Here is a 21,628-nt window from a genome sequence, read left to right as displayed (position 1 = left end):
CACTCCAGGGCCCCTGGATCCTACCACCCAGATTCTGGCTCACTATTGGGGAGGAAATGGCTCTGTACTCCTGCTCTCAACTTATCTCCTCATAAATGATTAGGTTGTTTGGACCCCAGACCACACATATGGTACCAGGAAATGTCCCACAAGACTTAACCCATGTCTGATAGTGTCTAATAGAGCACGGGATGCTCTTTGGGGGAACTGGTGTTTCTGTAGGATTAGGGCCTGTGGTAGAAAAAGATTAGCTCCACTCTGACCCTTGCTTTGCCCTCAGTCCATAAGAGAAAGCTAGGTGTCTGCTTTGCCATTTCTTGGCCAGGCATCGCCTCCTCCATTTATCTAGATTTAATTCTAGCCTGATAAAGCAGTAAGGAACTTGGGCCTTTCTTGGCTAAGAATAAAAACATCTTCGAAGAAAATTATCGTCCAGTTCTTACTCAGAAAGCAGGAAGCAGGCGTTCAGTCAAAGCCACACAAAGTTATTGGTGGAAGACTCGGGCAGAATGGCTTCAGACATCCCCTTGTTCACCCTGAGCTACAGTGTTCTGATTTCTAAAGTCAGGCACGGGATTCGGAATGCGATGGTGTCTGAGGCCCTCTGGCTGTGTCAGTCTCAGATTAATAGTGCCAAACTCATGAGTCTGGGAGAACAAAGGATGAGTATTTGTGCAGATTTTGTGATATGCTTGTGAACATGTATGTAGTGGTTCTGTTCGTACAGAAGGAATCAACACCATGAGTTTAAGCATGTACAATTTCATGGACACGGAAAAGGGCTCATCTGGTAAAGACTCATGATGAAACGGGACAGAATCTGCAGACATGCTCATGTAAGAGTACAGATGTGTCTTCCTAGCATTCTTTAAATCTTCATGGCACTGGTTTGCTTGTATCATGCTTGCTTACATATCCACTTTGACATTAACTGTAATTACCTGAATAACCACAGTATACTCACGTGTGATAGATTACTCTCTTTATATTTACAGAGTCAAAAAGATGCCCAGGCTTGTGATAGGGGAGCAATAAATGGCTATATAGGTAACAGATGTTGGCAGGGTAAATGTAAAATTGTAGAGGGGAGCTTATTTGGGTATTTGTTTGTGTGCATGATATGTTTGTGTGTAAAATGGAATAAAGATGATAATAGGAGCTCATAGAGAACACGCATTCACAAACACACCTACCCCACCCCACCCCAACCACAACATTAAAAAGAAAGCTCTCTACTATTTTTCTGAGGTCCAGTGCATTCCCTTAAGGTCCAGACTAATGCCCTCATAGGGAGATGGAAAGATCCAGGAAGAAATGGGTGATAATGTCAGGGAAAAACTTATATTGATGATTTGTAACAATGATCCATTAATCTCCTGAAACTTTGTGTATGCACAGATTGCTTTGAGAGGGGGTAGGAGAGGGAAGAGGGACCATGGTTTGTTTGTTTTTTTCTTTCTTTCTTCTTTTTTTTTCTTTCAAGATAGGTTTTCTTTGTGTAGCTTTGGAGCCTGTCCTGGAACTTGCTCTGTAGACAAAGCTGGCCTCAAACTCACAGAGATCCACCTGCCTCTACCTCCCAAGTGCTGGGATTAAAGGCGTGCGCCGCCGCCGCCGCCGCCGCCGCCGCCGCCGCCCGCCGCCGCCGCCGCCACCACCACCACCCCCAGCTGTGAGGACTATAGCTTTTATCAGATTTCCAAAGGATCCTTGACTTAAATTTGTTGAGAACCTGGCCTCTCATGTAGTGTGTATAGTAGAAATGACATACCTGATTCTCTAAGTGTGGTCTGGCTGGTACCTTGGGTATCACCTAAATGCTTCTTATAAACGTGAAGTCCCTTATCCATCACATCTTGTCAGATAAGAATCTGTTCTTTAACAAGATCCCTAGTTGATCTGTGTGCACAGTAGGTTGAGAAACAGGGCTTATATGCCATTAAGAAAACCTACTGCCTCTAAGACACCATCAAAGACTGTCGTCTAAAACCAAGTTACAATGAGATGCCCAAAGAGGAGACTCTGGACAACCGCAGTCTGGTGGGTGAAGCATCACCTTCACACATTACCAAAAGCGGGGATCACTTCAGGCTGGGAGAAGGCATTGCCCCAGGACCCCAGAGGAACAATAAGAGAGGTGGAAGAGGAGCTGTTGCGATCAAAATTTGAAAACAAAAGGAAATTCAGTACTGTGCATCAGAGACCACAATAACAAAAGCTTTTTTTCCTTCCTGGTGGGAAAATGACTCTCACTATAAAATAGAAAAAGAGTCCACAAGTGGGATTTGTATGGAAGAGAATGGAAAAGGGAACACAAAGGTGACGTCTCTTACTCCTTTCTTAATGGGTCCAGGGTTACTCAGAGGAGCCCGTGGTAGTTCACCCAGCATACACGTCTATTGCCCCAGCATTCACAGAAAACATTGGTATTCTGACAACAGAGAGTTTTGTAGGATAAATCACATATTTTCCTGTTTTGTTTTTAGTATAGCATTTCTTTTAGGACCCACTAGAATCCTTTGGGAAACCTACCCCCTAGTACACCAGTATAAAGTACTGTAAAATACCCCCTCTGTTTTCCTCCAGATACAATATTCCCCACCCCAACCCAAGTCCCAGAGAAGTCCTCCCAGCCCCGCACCTTCAGGTAGGAGCCGTGGTCGTCATCAAAGCTTGTCTTGCTGAACTTCTCCGGCATCACCTTTAGCTTCTGGGCTTCAAGGCCCAGGTACCACAGCTCTGAGTAGCCCAGGATTTCACTTTGCTCATAAGGGGACAGCTGATTCTTAAAAAACTTCAGGGCCTCTGTGTGTGAAAAACATTGTCAACTCAGTTGAGTCACATAGAGATCTGCCCTAGACACAGATTCTTTCTAGTTCAGGGTGCATTTTCCCAGCAAACTGGCTTCCCAAGGACCACACAGAGAACCTGTCACCCCATGGAAATGCACCAGGGATAAATGTCAAGGAGAATTTAGCAACCCAAGACCATGGTGTGCCGCAGCATGGGGGAAAAGCTTCAGGAGAAAATTCTGTGGCAACAACAGTATTAAGGTGTCATTTGCCCAAGTTCATGTGGAATCATATACTACTCAAAGAGAGGATTTGAAAGTGGTGATGGTTACTGGAGCCAGACTGGTAGTGTAAGTACAACTTTAATATAGTTTCTGTCCTGGCAAGTTTTCCCACTCAGATCTGTGCTGAGCCAGCCCAGGGAGCACCTCAGGACACAGGGAAGAATATCTGTACTACATGATCAGATCACAGCAGGTGTGTGTGTGTGTGTGTGTGTGTGTGTGTGTGTGTGTGTGTGTGTGTGTGTGTGTATTAGGGCAGGGGTGGAATACTCTGGGTAATAGTCAACTTTAATAATTTTTCAAATTTTTATGTGTATTTTGCTTGCATATATGTCTGTGTACCAAATGTGTGCCTGGTACCTGTAGAGGCCAGAAGAGAGCATCAGATCTCCTGGAACTGGAGTAAAAGATGGTTGTAAATTGCCATGTTGGTGGATATGCTGGGAATCAAACCTGGGTCCTCTGGAAGAGCAGCCAGAGCAATCTCTCCAGCCCCAGTGATATCAACTTTAATATATGGGGGTTTCTCAGGACAGAGGGTTTGGGAGGGGCGCCAGTTGTTTTGCTAACTGAAGAATGACAGAAGGAACTACTGGGGGGTAGACAATGAAGCACATGGTCTCTGTCTTCCTACGTGTGACCAGGCAGTCACCTAGAGACTAAAAGAGGTTGTTCTCCACCCAGAGGCAGAACCAAGGCTTGAGTCAGCAAGAAAGCAGCTATCACACCCTGTAAAGGCAGAGCTAGTTCACAACAGAAGCTGTCTACTTTGGGGTCATTCCTGGGATGGCTGAAGGAGGACAGCCAATTTCAGCTCAGCTCTGTGGTGGAACTGCTGCAGACTGGGAAACGCTGGCACATGGAAGACACTTGGAAGACTTGGGTTCTCTTGCTTTGAGCCTTAAGAAGGAAGCCACGAGTCTCTGAAGCCAGGGAGGAGTCTGGCTTCTGGTCTTTCAGGCTCCACCATGCCCAATGCACAATGCCCTGGTAGGCATCACAGGGCAGCTTCCCTTCTGACTCAAAGCACTTCACACACATGGTGGTCTCCTGCTAGAGCTACACCCCAGGATCAAACTTCCCTGGCAGGCAGCATTCTTATGTACCTCCATGTTGAACCCAGGCGTACTCTCTCCCCGCACCCCACATGTGCTGCCATTTGGAACCCTCTACCTGGCCCTGACTGAGGTTTTCCTCAGGCTTCCCTGTGTAGATGGCCCTATCAAGAGGAAGAGGAAGCTTCAAAACACCTGACTGTGACCGTTCAGCGCTTGTCAACCTTAATTCTAACCCCCTTGAGTCCATACAGCAGCATAGTGAGACAGTGCCCTTCCTCTGTCTCCACTGACACAGCTGACCTTGACCTTGTCAGTTCTATGGTGAGCAATGGACCACAGAGAGCTGGTGCTTGCTCCCTCTTAGCCTCCTGCTTAGCCAGCCACAGTGAGAGGTCCCAGGATTAATTTTGTTCATTTTGGTTCTTTGCCTTAATTGATAACTCCAGTACGTGGAAGCTTGGATCACCGTAGCTCAGCTCAATTTGTCTCAGCTCTCAACCTTTTAGACATCTATAACCATGCTTCCCCCCACCACTCTATTCCCTCACCATTCCACTCCTCCACCACTCTACCTTGCTCCTCCCTGAAAGGCATACCTGCTGCTGTAAGAGGGACCTTGTGTTTCTTTGGTAGTTCTGGATGTGGCTTGGTGTCTTGGGCTTTAGGGTTAAAGTTGTAAGGTATTTCAGAAGTCTTGACCTCAGAGGAGAGCACTTGATTGTGAATATGATTTTCCTGTCCAGGGAAACAAGTTTGTAATAAAAGACTAGATTCTCTTGGAGGTCACAGGTCATCCAGTTGACCCAGTAGACCTACCTCCAGCCCGGATCATGTCCTACCACTCCCTGGAGAAAACAGTTATGAGTTAAGAGATTGTGGGTCTCTTGGCCCTTCTAGAAAGAGTAGCCGACTCTCGTGAGATTCCCTGGAAGATTCACTGTATTACATTGTGCAGTTGGCAACCCAGTGGCATGTCTCTGTAGAGAGAGACTCAACAATGTTTACTGTTTCTCTTGAGGAGGCCATGAGGTGGTTACTTTGCATTAACTTGACTGGATTTACAGTCACTATGGAAACACATCTCTTGATTTGTTTGCAAGAGGTTTCCTGAAATGAAGAATGAAGACCCACCTTGAATGTGGGAAGCACCAGTACCATTAAAGGAGAGTTGGGGGTTGCCTGAGACTGAATAGGAAGAGAAATCAAGCTGATAACCAGCATTCATCTCTGCTTCTGCCCACAGACACAATGTGAGTAGCTTCCTTGAGCCCCTTCTGCCCATGGCCTTCCCTGCCATGAAGAACTTCATTGGCTTAAACTTTGAGCCAAACGTAAACCCCTCCTCCGCCAAGTTGCTTCCTTTCGGGCATTTGGTCACAACAGTGAGAAAAGTAACTAATATAGGCCAATTCCAAATAAGCTAAGTGACTTAGTGGATTACAGGGCCTTCACTGGAGATGAGACTAGCCTCTGGTCCACTTGTTCCTAGCTCACAGTGTCTCACTGGGTCATCCCAGGAAATGTAGAGGACAGATGGGGGATGGGGTTCAGAGCGCATAGTGCTCTGGCAAAGGACCCAAGTCTCATTGCCAGCACCCACACCAGGTGACTCACAACTGCCTGTGACCCCAGCTCCAGGGGCTCTGACATGCTCTTCTGGATTCCATGAGCACCTACATTCATACGCACATACCCACAGACATTACACATAATTACATTTTTTTTTAAGTAGAGGACACTAGAAGACAATCTTTTGAATAGCTCTGCCATTTATACAGCGGGGACTTCATTTTCTTTTCCTTGATGAATGCTCATGATGCCACAGAGAGACCATTTTATAGGTAAAAGAAAGTCAAGGCACGTTTGTTCAAGTTTTTACTCCTATCAAGTGAGAAGTCTAAAACCCAGACCTCTCCAGACCTGCATTGAACTCAGGCTTCAAATCTGCTTAGGGCATGACCATCGTGTTACCTACCTGATACAGTGTGGATGGCTTTGATTGGACTTTGTTGCCAATGTGTGGGAAGTTAATTGTGTTCTTCTTCCCCTTTGTGTCTACAAAAGGGAGTGCAGTGATGTTGGTGTTTGTACTCTACAAAAGGAGAAAGGGAATATGTTACAAACATCCCAGGAAAGGAAGTGTACTCTGGGTTATCTCTTCTATCCTTAACTCCACAATAATGTGACACCTAACTCAGGTTCATAAGAAAAAGCAGATCCCAGAGAGCAGAGTAATCAATCAGTTGGGCTATGGGTTGAATCCTCCCTCTACCACTTATGAACTGTAAGCCTCCAGTAGGTCATATTGATTTCTAAGCCTCATTTGTTACCATGGTGACAAAATGGGACCTACCTCATAAGACTTTTATGGGGAAATATATGTAGAGTGTTCCAAAGGTACTGGCCTTATTATCACTATTGCAATATCAGGGACCTAAAAGACCTATCTCCAACCAGGATTTATTTTCAGTTAAGAAATAGTAAGTTTCTTAATGTGTCTATCAAAGTAAGTGTTTGTCTGACTTTCATACAATGCTATGAGAATGCATCCAAATGTGGAGAAGTTCTTCCTGCTATATGTACAACACAAACCCTAATCTTCTCTACAGGTACATTATAATTTGATCCCTATTATCCTATGTTGATTGGTCTATGGATTGAATGGGAATTCACCTATCAACACACAGCCTTATTTAGAGTGTGGTCATTGTTAAACAAAATGGCCTGGTAAACTGTGTCCCAACCATCCACTTGCCTTCACCCTCTTCTAGAGAAATGGCACTGGCCATCACTTCCTACCTTATGTGAACACCGGGTCATTCTTAGCTTCTTGATCTTGGAGGATGGCTTCTGGACTTGAACCAAAGGCTTACTCTCAACCTGGGTCAGGCGGGAGAGAATTGAAATAGAGCTTGCCTGCTTTCATCCCAAGCCACCTGTGCATTTTTTTTTCCATTATGATAAAGTGCCCTTGAAGTCAACTCTCCTAACTTTAAAGTTAGGAAAAGTCAAGAGAAGCTAAAAGAAGTACTCAATGAATGCATGAATGAATTGTTATTCAGTGAATGCATGTATGAATTGTTATCCAAACAAACGCTCTTTCCAGAAGTGTTAAGCATCAACTGACTAATTCCTATAATTGCCACACTTAAAAAAAAAAAAGAATGGAAGCAATGTAAAGCCAAGTGGGGTGACATCTGCCTGTAGTTCCAGCAGTGGAATACCTGAGATGGGAGGATTGTGAGTTCTAGGACAGCCTGACTATAAAGCAAATTCTTATCTCAAAAACAAAGTAGTCAGTATAACCTTTTCACCAACAAAACATTATCAGAATCCTTAGACATGGAAAGGAATAAAATCCAAGTTGTTCTTGCTCATTAGATGATAAAATGCTTATAACTCAGAACTGTCTTTACCATCAATATGTTGAAGGCACCTCAGTGGAACCTTCCAGAATCTAGATGGCCAGCCTTAATGCCCATGATCTGATTAGAAGAGAATTCACATCTAGAATGGGGTGGAGAGAGAAAAATCAACTCCTCAAACAGTGTGTACCAAGGTCAAGAAAGCCATCACGGAGGTAAACGGCCTCACTGTGTGCTGCACACAGATAAACAGTGGTCCAGTGGCTATGCCTTTCATTCCATGATCCACTTGGGAAGCTATTAGCAGAACAGTGGGCCTGAATTTTGTGCTTGTTATTATTAGGGATATGATTAAAATTTAAGTAAAAAATATAGTAGAGACAGACTACCTCTGTAAAATTTGCAGTTGGGTACAATGCCTGAATTTATGACCCTCTAGCTAAGCCCTCCTCAGAGCTGTACAGATGGGGACTATTTCAGTAGTCAGCTGTGATCTCCTAGACTTTGGAAGAGGACTGAAGGAAAGGGATGTACAAGGACAATAGCTATGGTTTCAGACCACCTTCGTTAATTTGCCAGTGTGTGCTAAATTCAGAATTTTCCTGTCCGTCAAATGGACCCTAGTGTCTGGAGAAATGCTGCAAATTAATTTTAAAACCCAAAGAATGTTATTAAGTGTGTTTATGGGGGTTAAACCTCATAAATGACCATCAGATCAACAAGCTAGTCTTGGGAATGCAATGGAGAGACTGGCAGATTAACGAGAATTATATTAATAATATGTAACTCTATCAGACAAAGGGTGGGGGCAATGAATGCCTTCACCAACAGAGATGCCAGTGTGAGAGCTACGAGCCTGAGGAGCAGGGAGGGTTGGAAGACATGGGGGCTGAGAGAGAGTATACTATGACATAAAGTGGTAGTGTCTGGCATGCACTAGGGCTCTCCACTGCCCATGCTTGTAGCCTGGGGCTGATTTTGGAATGCACCAGAAGCAAAGCAAAGAAACTTGGCCTTTATCCTGTGGGCAACTATGAAGCACTGGTAGTTTATACCATATGTGCAGAGTGGTACTTCAGAGGGACCCCTTTAGCAGTGATATGGAGTAAAATAATGCTCAGAAGCATGAAGATTTAGAAATCACCCCCAAAACCCCCCGCCGCCACTTTTCTTCTTCTTCTTCTTCTTCTTCTTCTTCTTCTTCTTCTTCTTCTTCTTCTTCTTCTTCTTCTTCTTCTTCTTCGTCCTCGTCCTCCTCCTCCTCCTCCTCCTCCTCCTCCTCCTCCTTCTTCTTCTTCTTCTTCTTCTTTGTCCTCCTCCTCCTCCTCCTCCTTCTTCTTCTAATGCAGGATGGTGCATGCCTGGTGACAGTTTTTAATTCAACAACTCCACTAATCACTGAGCTTGGGCAGTTATCAGTCGTTCATTGTATAATATGGGGATGTTATCCATGAAACCCTCAGAGGGCTAGTGTGAGGAATAAAGTATACATGTAACCTGCTGAGACCTGTGCCTTACACACACTGAGACTGCCGACTGGAGTTCATTGTCTCTAGCTGTGAAGAGCATGGGGTGATCTTGCTCATTTTCCCTGAAACAGGAAAAGCTATGAACACAGACCTGATGGACGGTGAACAAGATGATGTGGCCACAAAACCTAAAGTATCATAATGCTTAACCTGAGAAAAGAATAAAACAAAACAGAACTTCTGGGAGACAACATCAGATTCTGCCAGACATGTGCACTGGAGCTGAATGCAGTGTCTGGAAGGAAGATGGCAGATTTCTCATTTGTTGAGGTGAAGATTTACATTATCAGCGAGGTTCCATCACCATCATGTCATAATTGATTAGGACTATATACAGAAGAACTCGCATTTAACTTAATATACCTACAGATGACTACACAGAAATCCTTCGGTATCGGTGCATATACATAGATTAGCGCGCGCGCGTGCGCACGCGCGCACACACACACACACACACACACACACACACACACACACACACACGGGCAGGGGCAGAGAGCCTCAGAAAGTGGTGTGTTGTACCAGATGATGGACTTGCAGACCACTTTTTTCAAGAGGCATGAGATCCCATCGCACCTCATTCTACAATAGCATCCTCAAGGGACAAGAGGAATCGACTGTGCTTTCCCACATCCACAATGCAAAACAAAATTTTCTTTTTAGGTGGCATACTTTCTGGCATTGTCCTTTGGTCCCTCACTGCTTTGTTCCTAACAAATGCATCTCTTCTGAATGTAGTGTAGGGGCTGGGGGTGCTAAACAAGTGGTCCATGTTAGGAAACCCAGTCCTGGAAAGCCTAAATAGACAGGTGTTCATTCCCGTGTGAATCACACCGACATGATCACATGACCTCTTTGGGAGAATGAAGGCGGGATATAGAAGAATGGACTCCCCAGAACCATACGAGGATGAAATCCTCAGTGCCACCCAGTGACATTCTGTCTTCTCCTCTGGCTTTTGTTCACATCACACCAGGTCCCAAATGAACATGCACACCATTCCCCCACCTCAGATGAAAAGCTCTGCGCTGTTTACAAGGGCCACGGTGGGCAGGGGTGGGGGAGGAACTTATATCCAACACCATTATTCTGAGAGCTGAAAGACAATGGCTCTTTCCCCCCATTTAGATCTAGTCTTAACAGGATCCCAAGATGCATCTCCTGGTCTTATTACCTTGGACTGAGCCTTGGATGTCCTCATCTGTGATGTCCAGGGAAGAAAGCATCTGGGCTCTAGGTGGGCATCAGTTCCCCTGGTCCCATGCCCCTAGGCCACCTAGATTTTTCAGAGGTACACCATCAAACAACACTGCCTTAGTCACTCACTCCTCACTGGCTACTTCTCTGCTTTCTCAACTGGCTCCTCCTCCTTCTCTCCCCACCTCTCTCTCTCTAAAAAAAAAAAAAAAAAAAAAAAAAAAAAAAACCTAGAGTTTGGATGAGCCTGGCAGGCAGATGAGGTTTAAGTTCTCTGCTATTAGCTCACAGCTTCCTCCCTGCAGGCTCCAAAATCTTTTCCCAGAGACCAGGAAAGAAAAAAAAAAAAAAACCAAACATGAGTTCAAAACAAATGCTTGATGTAAGGAGAGAGCGTGATGATGAGAGAGAAGAAAAATCATTAGGGATTTGATGCTGAACACAATTTAAATGGATGACTAGGCCCATCCAAGCCAGACAAAGAGCTGGGAAAGGGGAAGGTGCCTTGATCCTGCAGCCCAGCAAAGGGACTAAGCTACATTACTAGCTGCAGATCTCAGCTAATCAAGGTTTCTATCTGACTGCCATTTCTAGCTAAGAGTCTTTGCTGAAAGCTACTTTGCTGTGCACGAGGAAGCCCAGGATGCCTAAGCAGGAAGGAACTGCCTCCTGGGTCCTCCCACAGACAAGGAGGGACTCTGGAGACCCATTAGTGGGATGAACGTGACCATTCACATGGGAGCGGCAGCTCCATGTCATGGATGCAGTGTCCTCCCAGGAGACCTGCCCACCAGCCTCCTGGCCATACTTGAGAGAAAGGCAGAAACCGAGGCCTGAAAGCGCAGACACTTGGAGTCATTTCCTACTTCTCAGTGCCTGGCATCGGGGGACACATCCCTCATGACTTCACCAATGGATCTTGGATAATCATGTTGCCAGGGGACAGTCTTTGGAAATATGTCACAGAATGGCCTTGTTTTACACATGGAGAAAGAAAAGCCAAAGTTATCCAAATAAGTTGTCCAAGATGACCGCCCCCCCCCCCACCCCCGACAGCAGCAAACTTGAGTCTGGAACCCAAGCCCTCAAGTGCCCTCTTCCTGAGTCATGCTGCTACCCCAGCTGACCTCTTCATGGTCTACAAAGCCGAGGGACACGGAAATAGGAAATACTTCTCTGAAACTCTTGAATTAAAAATATGTTCAGGAGGTTGAAGCAGGTAAGAGCACTTTCAGAGGACCTGGCTTTCAGTCTCAGGACCCACATGGCATCTTACAATCATCTGTCGCTCCATTTCCAGGGGATGAGATACCTTTTCTGGTCTTCTTGGGCACCAGACATACACACAGTACACAGACATACATACAAGCAAACATTTACACACATAAAATAAAAAATAAGGGGCTGGAGAGATGGCTCAGGGGTTAAGAGCGCTGACTCTTCTTCCAGAGGACCTGAGTTCAATTCCCAGCATCCACACGACAGCTCACAACCTGTCTGTAACTCCAGTTTCAGGGGACCCCAACACCCATGACAAAAACACAAATGCACATAAAAATTTTAAAAAAATAAATCTTTAAGTAAATTTCATATTTTTATGCAGATACTATCTGGATATGGCTTCAGAAATTATCTATTACTTATTGCATGAAACACTAAGATACCACAACATAGAGGTATGTGTACCATGGAAGCAGTAAAGGAGATAATTTCTAATATTGTGTTCTGTTCATTTAGGTTTATGCCATGACCTTGCTTATGTTACTTCTTCCTGAAATGCTCCCTCCACCTCATACGCAGCCTCCTTGAACAACTCCAGGCAGCATTAACAGAAGACAATACAATGAATGAGCCCTATTTCTATACTCTGTGATGAGGTCGTGGCTGGCTGGTCCATTAGTGAACCACGATGGAGTGTTCTTGACAGTAGCTGAAGAAGAGGTTCACTGAACTGCCGGAGAAACCTGCTTCTACTTCATTGAGAGCCCTCATCATGCCTTCCTCAGTGAGAGCCTTTACTGTACCCTGCTGTGCCTGTCTAGTGCATGTTCATGCTCGTCTCTACTGTGCAGTCTGGCCCGAAGTGCATCATTTTGTCTCACAGCACTGAGGACAGTGCTCTGGCTCTGGTAGAATGATTTCTAAAAGAGTCCACCAATGACTGGTCTTTAAGGATTTGTATCATAGGGCTGGCAAGATGGCTCAGTGGGTAAAGGTACCTTCGGCCAAACCCGAAGACCTGAATGTGAACCCCAGGACCCACAATGCATAGAGAAAACTGGCTTCTAGAAATTGTTCTTTTTCCTTCACTTATATGCTGTGCCAAACTCACACTCATCCCCCAACACACATACACACACACATACAGTTAAATAAATTAAATATAATACATTTAACAAATCATAGATTAAAGAATAATAGTATGTGGACTTTGAAGTCTGTCTCAAAATCAAAAATATACAGACATTAAACAAACATAGGTAAAGATGTTTGACATCAGAAGTCATTAGCCAATTATAAATGTAAATGTGTTAGTCCTATACACACTTTATGATGACTAAAGTCCAAAACGTTGACAATATCAAAAGACAAAAAGGAAATGACAACCACAGGAATTCTCACTCACTATTGCTGGGAAGGCAGGATGCTATGGCTGCTTTAGGAAGTGGTCTGGCTGCTTGTGAAAACAGCTTGCTGTGGGATGGTCTGTATGTTAAATTGCTCTGATTGGTCAATAAATAAAACACTGATTGGCCAGTGGCCAGGCAGGAAGTATAGGTGGGACTAACAGAGAGGAGTATTGAGGGACAGGAAGGCAGAGAGACACTGCCAGCCACCGCCATGAGAAGCAGCATGTGAAGATGCCGGTAAGCCACGAGCCATGTGGCAAGGTATAGATTTATGGAAATGGATTAATATAAGCTATAAGAACAGTTAGCAAGGAGCCTGTCACGGCCATATTTGTAAGCAATATAAGTCTTTGTGTTTACTTGGTTGGGTCTGAGCGGCTGTGGGACTGGCAGGCGACAGATTTGTCCTGACTGTGGGCAAGGCAGGAAAACTCTAGCTACAACAGCTAATTGTAGCCCTAACTTACAACCCAGCATCCATGCTCTTGGTATTTGCCCAGATGAATTAAAAACTTCTGTCCACACTAAAACTTGCACATGAATGTTCCACAGCAGCATTATTCACACAACTTCTGAAAAAATGAAAAGCAATCAACATGTCCTTTAATTGGTGAGTAATTAAGCTGTTGCATTCACATAATGCTGTATTACTTATTAATAAAGGGAAATCGTATCAAGCCACAAAATGTGAAAGCACTTTTACTGCTAACTGAAAGGAAGCCATTTGAAGAGGCTGAATGTTGTATGATCCTAACTATATGATATTCTGGAAAAGATAAAATAATTGACATAAGAAAAGTGGTGGGTAGGGCTGTCACAGGGGAGAAGATATGGGTGGATAGGTAGAGAACAGGGAGTTTTTAGGCCAGTGAATCTGTCTTTTGTGATACTGTGAACATAAATACATGACATTATGCACTGTCAAATTTTTGCACAATATAAAGGGCATATCCACATATAAACTACACCCTTTGGTTGATAATAACTTCCCAGTATTGTGTCATCAATTGTAACAGCTATACATTACCACAGATGGCAATAATAGGAAGACTTTGACAGGTGATGAGGAATTTTGTCCTCCATTTTTTAATAGATACCAAACTGCTGTATGACTATTAAGTATATGAAAACATTTGAGCCAACAAACGTGGAGATGCCATTTACAACTGGCAAAGGTCTAGTAGATAGACATACAAAATATTCTATAGCCAATATAAAAATGGTGGCACCACAGAAAAACCTTTAAGGGCTAAAGACATGAGCAGGCCTTTTTTAGAAAAGGACACAAATGGCCAATGAGCAGATTGAGAGGAAGTTCAATCTCATTAATACAATCATCAAGTGCAAGTTAAAGACAATTTAAATGTCACTTAGTTGCAAAGTTGCTGTGGGATGTCTTTCTGTATGCTGTGAAAATGTGTGGCTCCCATTGGGTAATAAATAAAGCTACATTGTCCTGTGGCAGGAGAGGATGGACCCAGGTAGGAAAATCCTAAAGAGATAGAGAAGAAGGGCAGGGTTAGGAGAGATGCGAGCACACCTCCCAAGGAGCAACAAGATGCCAGCCGACCAGTAATGCCACGGCCACGTGGCAACATATAGATTAATAGGAATGGGTTCATTTAAGATGTAAGAGCTAGATAGCAAGAGGCTGAAACCATAGGCCATACAGTGAGGCTCTATGTAATTATTTTATAAGCAGCTGTGGGACTGCTAGTGGGAGAGATTTGTCATGACTGCGGAGCTGGGCAGGACACAGAGAAACTTCCTCCTAGACAAAGTCAGCATGTGAAGCCTTCACAGGGTATAAACTGATCAAAATGGTGAGGAGATGAAACTTGTGTACAGTACCAGGGGCAAAGCACATTGATAACAGGGTTGGGAGATTTTGCAATATCTGCTTAAGCTCAGAGTCTTCAAATCTCATTACCTAGGGTGCCCATCCCTGGATAAATAGTCTGGAAACACTACCACATTTGTGACACTGGTCACAGACACACGTGGGCATGCACAGACGGGAGAGCAATGGGATAATAGGTGCAAAACTCAAGAGAATGATGATTTCAGAGGAGGACAAGGAATGGGATGAAATGAAATGGGAAGGGACATTGAGGTGACTTCTTATACTGTGCTGGATACATGAGAGGATCATTGTGTATTATTCTCTTTAGAATAGATCTTAAAATACATTATAATGAAAATATTTTTTAAAACACTCATGAATTACAGAATAAATCTTGAGTCCTGATTTCAGCTTTTATTAGCAGGCTGGCTTTAGATACCTTGTTTAATCTCTTTGGGTCTCAGTTTCCTCCTCTGTGAACTGAGGGAGATTATCTCAACACAGATGTAAGGAGAAAATAAGAAAAGCCAAAGCCACGCTGCATTTCTAACATCTCTATCCTCTCTGTTAACATGCTGTTTCACAACTTAAAGATGCTGCCCTCTGAAGTATGTATTCACTCTGCTGAATTCCAGCACTCAGAGACACTCTCTTATGACAGTTTGTGTTAATATCCTTTACACAGCAATTGATGGTAATCTCAAACCTTTGTTCCCCTCTCTCCAAAGTAGGGCATCTGTGAGAGTGAAGGCAGAGGAGCTGGTACTCACCGTGTAGATCTCAGGAGGAAGGGTAGGACCCTGAGGGAGAATGGAAAAAAAAAAAAAGATGTAAATGTTCCTCTTCAGGATGCCAAGTTTCATCCAGATGTACATTGGGTAGAAGTCTACGCTGGGCTTTCACCACCTACCAACTCTAGCAAATGCTTTTATTTAAAATGTTCTGTGATCATGGCAAACTCTTCTTCTGAACCTTTTGTTTGCATTTAAACTATGAATGGATCACCCTAGATACCATGTAAAAGAGCTAGAGCCGATCGACAAGCGAGACCTTTGCTTTGTGTGCCATTTGGTTTTGTCTGAGATTTCTAACCCTCTGCAATAGCAAATGGTTGGTTTGGTGTTTTTTCCTTGGGCTTTTTGGATGAGGGATGATGTCTCTCACAAGAATCTGCTTTCTGTTAAACAGAGAGGGGGAGATACCAGGATCTGCCAGCCAAAGAGTTCATGTTTTCATTAATACTTTCTTAATTAATTGATATCACTTATTAATACCACCATGCCCAGCTTTTGAAATTAATTACATAAGTAACTTTAAAAAGCATCATTTACAGCACTCAGGAGGCAGAGACAGGTGGATCTTTGTGCGTTCAAGGCCAGCCTGATCTACAGAGTGAGATCCAGGACAGCCAGGGTTGCACAGAGAAACCCTGTCTCTAAAAACAAAACAAAACAAAATGTAAAAAAGCAACATTTAACAGATGCCTTTTTGTTTTGTTTTGTTTTGTTTTGTTTTTTGTTTTTTGAGACTGGGTTTCTCTGTGTAGCTTTGGAGCCTGTCCTGGATCTCGCTCTGTAGCCCAGGCTGGCCTCAAACTCACAGAGATCCACCTGGCTCTGCCTCCCGAGTGCTGGGAGTAAAGGCGTGCACCACCGCTGCCTCCTGGTTTAGCAGATGCCTCTTAGCTCAGAGACAAAGAATAGTGAGATTAAGAATGTGGGTTTGGCTTCTGGGTTGCAGTCCCTGTCTTTCCCCCGCATGAGCTGGGGATTCTTGCTTGTTACCAGTTTTCCCATCTGTGAAATGGGGAGAAGGAGAACACCTGCGTCTCAGGTTCGTCTGTGAATCACCTCATCCATGAAGGCAAGTTCAAGAAGCTTAAAACAATTCAAATTGCAAAGCTCATCATGCTCATTGCTTTCTTAAAAAACACAGAAAGCCTGGCCTAGCTGAAAGGGAGAAAATTTCGTCTGGCTCATGGATTCAGAGGTTTAAGTATGTTGTGGTAGAGAGGACACAGCAGAGCAAGCCACGCCATGGGCTCCAAAAAAGGGGCCGGGAGAGCCTGAAGGCTTTCTCCATTTCCTCCCTTTGGTGGAATGCTGGCACCTAACCTGTAGGATGGGGCAGCACACACTTAGAAAGGTGTTTCCCAGCTTAGTTCATTCTCTCTGGACTCCCTCCCAGACGTGCCCACAAGTGTGCTTTTTAAATCTACTTTGGCCTTCTCAAACCAATCAAGTAGCAATGGGCATTACCTAAGGTAAGCCTACCTCTCGTCAATTTGATATTCACGTGTCTCCTCAAACTGTCCCTGCCCCTCAAACGGCAGATTCCCATTTAATAATGCAAATGCATTCCATTCATTACCAAGAACTCTCAAAGTCTTAACAGTCTTGACATTATTCAAAAAACCCAAGCCCAAGTCTCTTCCTCCAGTCACTAGAAATACAGGTTTGTGCCACCACACTTGCCTGGATCCTTTTGGTGAGTTATAATCTTGAGGTGCTAGGGAGTTCAATCAGTAACACTACTTGGAGGAGGTAACATGGAATCCTAGGTTTAGGGAGTTGACAAGTGGTCATTGCAGCTACCACAAAGGCTGCTAATCCTGGAGCCTCCAACCATGGAAGCAGGGATGCACTTCAGGTCTCCACACCTGATGGGTCTGGCCTAAAGTTTGCTGCAAAGCATTCTGAAATTCAACATTCAACAATGTAATTCTGAACACACTAAATTGAGAAGTCTCCCCTTTACTTAGTTCATAGACGGTGAACATGGTTACTGTATCCTGGTCTAACTTCTGGGCTGCACCTTTCATTCAGGTTTGTGGCCGAGGAAAAAAATAAATGATGTTTTTGTCAGGAAAAAGAACATATTTTCCAGAAGTGAACTTGAATACTTATTGGGAACTATGGCAGAACGTTCTGAGGTAGTCCCAGGTAGACAGAAGGGAGAAGCAGCAACTGTGGACAAGTCATTGGCCGGGCAGCTTCTCCAACACAAGTCGCCTGTTGGATGGAGGCCTTGCAAGTCTGGCTGCTTTTCCCTTGAGTCCACCGTGATGGGTAATCCTGTCAACCTGATGGGATTCAGAACTACTCAGAAGACAAATCTGTGCACAGCGCTGGGAGGATGCTTCCAGAGAGCTTCCCAGGGAAAGATCCACTCTGAATGTGGGCAGTGATGCTCCATGGGTTGCAGCCCTGGAATGAATAAAGAGGGAGCAAGCGGGACCCTACCATTCACCTCTCTGCTCTCTGACTCTGGATGCGGTGTGACCAGGCACCTCAAGCTCTTGTCACCATGCTTTCCCCATCACAGTGCACTGTACCTTCTAACTCAGAGCCAAAACAAACCCTGTCTTCTTCAAGTTGCTTTTTTCAACTATTTTGCCATAGCAACTAGAAAAAGTCAGCACTGGCTCTACCATCCAACTGGGTCCTGAATATCTTCACCTCAGTACTATCCTCGAGGTGCTTGGGTGGGAGAATCCCCTTGTGTCCAGGGCTCTCCACATCTTCTGGGAGATATTTCCATTCTTCATGTGGGACCTGATGGTGCTTACCTTCACAGAGGTAAAACTTTGCTTCTTCCTTGCTTTCAAAATCGGGAAGGTCGTCAAACTGCGCTTCCTCGGCTTGTTTCCATCCATCGGAGTCCTGCAGGAGAGAGAGCAAAAAATAAAGTTGATTCTGGGCATGGAGGCATATACCTGTAATACCAGAACTAGAGATCTGAGGAAAGAAAATCTCAAGTTCAAGGCTACCCTGAGCTGCATATGAAGACTCTGTCTCAAAGATGGTGGTGGTGATGATGGTAATGATGATGAAGGTGGAAGCGGTAATAATTCAACAGCAAGGTGGCAATAGGGATAAAATACAAATAAAGGCCTACGCACTTGGGGATGAACTAAAGCAGAAGAGCTTAGAGAAAATCAGGGACCAGCCTACAGCAAGGACAAGCTCTGCTCCTCTTGTATTCCTTCTTGGGCTCAGGAAAGACAAGAGTGTGGAGGGAGAGGCAGGAGCCAAGAAGCAGGGCGGCAAAGTTAGCTGGCAGCAGTTAGTTACAAGGGCCAGCCCAGAGTCCATTTCCCTAGCTGACTGCAAAGCCAACCTCATTCTCTTAGCACACCTTCCCCGCCCCCATGATATGGATGCCCCATACATAGAGTGGATAGTTAAGTGATTTAATGTCTACAAAAAAGAAAGGGAGAGCTGATGTCCTGTCATCATCATTTTTTTTTTTTTTTGCGCCTTCCTCATTCAAAGCACAACTCAATGAATAATTAACTTGCACAAGATGAGAAAAGACTTGCATATGGTCATGGACTCTAGACAGAGCTGTAGTATATAAATGGAAGGCAAGTCTTGGGGAACTCTCAGGACATTTTTAGTTCTTGTTAGTCATGGAGTACTGTTGAAATCCTGCTGTGTCTCATAGAGTCTCTTTACAGTCTCCAGCTCTGGCAAGAGCAAAGGGAACTTGAAAAAAAATACAAGAAACAGGACCAGAATGGAGATTAGTGTAAAGTCATTATAGTTAGCTTTTGCAAGCATTATAGCCAGTTAGTCATGGCAGCACCATGGTTTTTCATTTATTCACAGAACTGAAGACAAGCAGGTACACATTCACTGAGGAATTACATTTTTTAAAACAAGATTTTACCTTTCCATATCCAATAAGAATTTAAAAACATGACATATATGCTTTATGGAATATGATACAGTTAGTTTTAAAACGAGGTGGGTCTTACAATACCCATGGCAAATTGAGTAAAACCAGTAGAACAGTACATAATAGGATCACATACTTATCTAATAAGAGGCTTGAAGCTAACATCCATACAGACATCTAAAAGAATCTAGAAGGAGAGAACTGTTAAAAACTAAAACACAACACACAAAAATAAGAAACCTTCCTCCAAGGAGTAAAGTTGGAGAATTGAGTGAGCAGAGAGGACAGAGTGAAGAGCAGGTGGGCAAAGGCACACACAGAGAACAAAGTATGAAGGATCATTCTCTGGTTTTTCCAGGAATTGCAAGTAGCCCTGAGACATTCTGAAGGGCTATATAGGTGAAGGGTCACATAGCCCAGGTTAGCCTGGTGGCCTGTGTTATCTCTCTACACCTGGGCTGACACAATAGCTCTGTGTTTTAGGATCATCTCATGGCAATGCCATGGGGCACAGCTTGGAGGGACTTGGTTAGGAAGCCATTCTGTGAACCTATTGATGCATAGGGAAGGTCTCAGTCAAGGCAGGGACAGAGGGCACATTTGGACTAGGAAATAAGCTGAGAGGTGAAATAGGCAGAATTTTGGCCTTCAACTGAATACAGCATTGGTCAGCTCCCCACCCTGGGGAGAAATGAAGACAATTTCTCCTGTCAAGGTCCTGTACCACATCCTTCTTTGTCTACTTCACAAGAAAGATGAGTGAAATACATCCTTCATACAGTTGGGGTTCTTTCCTCTGTTCTTCCCTCCCTGGCAGCTGAAGGTAAAAAGCCAAACCAAGGCCTACAGATGATGCTGAGGGACCTTGGAGCCTCATCTCCATGTGGCCAAGAGGCCAATGAGCCATTTGGTCTTCTCTGTAATCCATTCCCTCATCTGTAAAATGTTAAGACCAGACCGAATGAACTCTAAAGACCCTTTTAGTAATTTTAATTCTAATCCTACAATACACTGTCAGGCTGAACACACACACACACACACACACACACACACACACACACACACACACACACACACCAGAGAGACAGAGAAAGATAGAGACAGAGAGAGATAGAGACAGAGAGAGAGGGAACTGTAAATTATTTCTTTCTTTCCCTGTGATGATTCAGTGATTACCAAAGATTCTATTCTGTGTATTCTGTGTTTCCATTTATGCATTATCTGGCTTCTAATCGTAACACTTAAGTGGGACTCAAAACTTTGCAAATGCTTTTTAATCTTCAGAATATGATATTAGGGCTTGGGATGTAGCTCAGTGGTAGAGCACATCATAAGGTCCTGGGGTCCACTGAAGCACAGTGCACAAAAATTGCAATGAGCTGAATAGAAAACAAATTAAAATTACTTAATATTTCCTTTGCATCTTATTACAGGAATGATTGAAGATAATAAACTTTGCCCAGAGCAGGAGTGATGACCATTTGAAAAATGAATCTAAAATGTAAACGATGATCTTGCATACAGATCAGAATTTCCTCCTCTCCTCACACCATTCTCTTTCCTCCTGGATTTAGCAGCACTTTTCTGTGTGAACTCCCTTTGTTAACAACATTAGTGTCACTTGTCTTGGCAAGGTGTTCAAATTTTTGTCTCATCTTGATGCTGAGTCTCGTGGGGCCATGGGTGGTGAGCTGGTATTTTTTTTTTTTTCAGTTCCTCATAAGCTTGAGCATGGTGATATGTCTCTATTGAAAACTCTTTGTACAAATTTGCTGAAAGAATAGAAAGCTAAGAGAGTTTAAATTAATTCACCAAAGAACTTAAAACTTAAAGTGCTAACAACTGTGCTAAGTATGAAGGATGAAAGATAAGGAAAATGGATTTCTTGTTCTCAGGAAGTTTGGAATCTGGAAACCACGGAGGTGTCAGCATTACTAAAATCCTATTGTGTGGAATTTTAAACATATGCATCTGTGTATAAAGGATACTAATGTCCAAAGGGAAAATATATCTCTTGAGGTTACCTATTGTGATTTCATGATTTCTACTGCAGGTGACAGTCGCTTGACCTTTGTGACCTTGGAGTTGTCTTTGGGGCAGATATGGTGGTAGAATAGGGGTAGAGTGACTCTCCTTGCATTTTTTTCAAAAAGGGACATGATTATTTAATTACTTAAGTGACACCCCTGACAAAGCAAATTCAACTCAGCCCTTTTACGAGAGTCCTTGAACCCTCATGGTCCAGTGACT

At 43.8% G+C, this 21,628-nt stretch overlaps 1 protein-coding gene across 1 annotated transcript in view; it reads right to left on the bottom strand.

Moving 5' to 3' along the window:
• The window catches only part of Dyrk4 (dual specificity tyrosine phosphorylation regulated kinase 4), a 40,993-nt gene that overhangs the window by 17,700 nt on the left and 1,665 nt on the right, over nucleotides 1-21,628 (bottom strand). Inside the window, exons 2-7 of the mRNA XM_037204130.1 lie at nucleotides 18,267-18,360; nucleotides 15,469-15,498; nucleotides 6,934-7,014; nucleotides 6,110-6,226; nucleotides 4,731-4,869; nucleotides 2,642-2,805 (exon numbers count right to left, since the gene is read on the bottom strand). Of these exons, the coding sequence (XP_037060025.1) occupies nucleotides 2,642-2,805; nucleotides 4,731-4,869; nucleotides 6,110-6,226; nucleotides 6,934-7,014; nucleotides 15,469-15,498; nucleotides 18,267-18,360 (625 nt within the window). The remainder of the gene's footprint in view (nucleotides 1-2,641; nucleotides 2,806-4,730; nucleotides 4,870-6,109; nucleotides 6,227-6,933; nucleotides 7,015-15,468; nucleotides 15,499-18,266; nucleotides 18,361-21,628) is intronic.

Source organism: Peromyscus leucopus, chromosome 3, assembly GCF_004664715.2.
Source record: "Peromyscus leucopus breed LL Stock chromosome 3, UCI_PerLeu_2.1, whole genome shotgun sequence".
In the NCBI taxonomy this organism is placed as follows: Eukaryota; Metazoa; Chordata; class Mammalia; order Rodentia; family Cricetidae; genus Peromyscus; species Peromyscus leucopus.
Note: the sequence above shows the minus strand (reverse complement) of the source record. Positions and strands in the feature narration are given on the sequence as shown.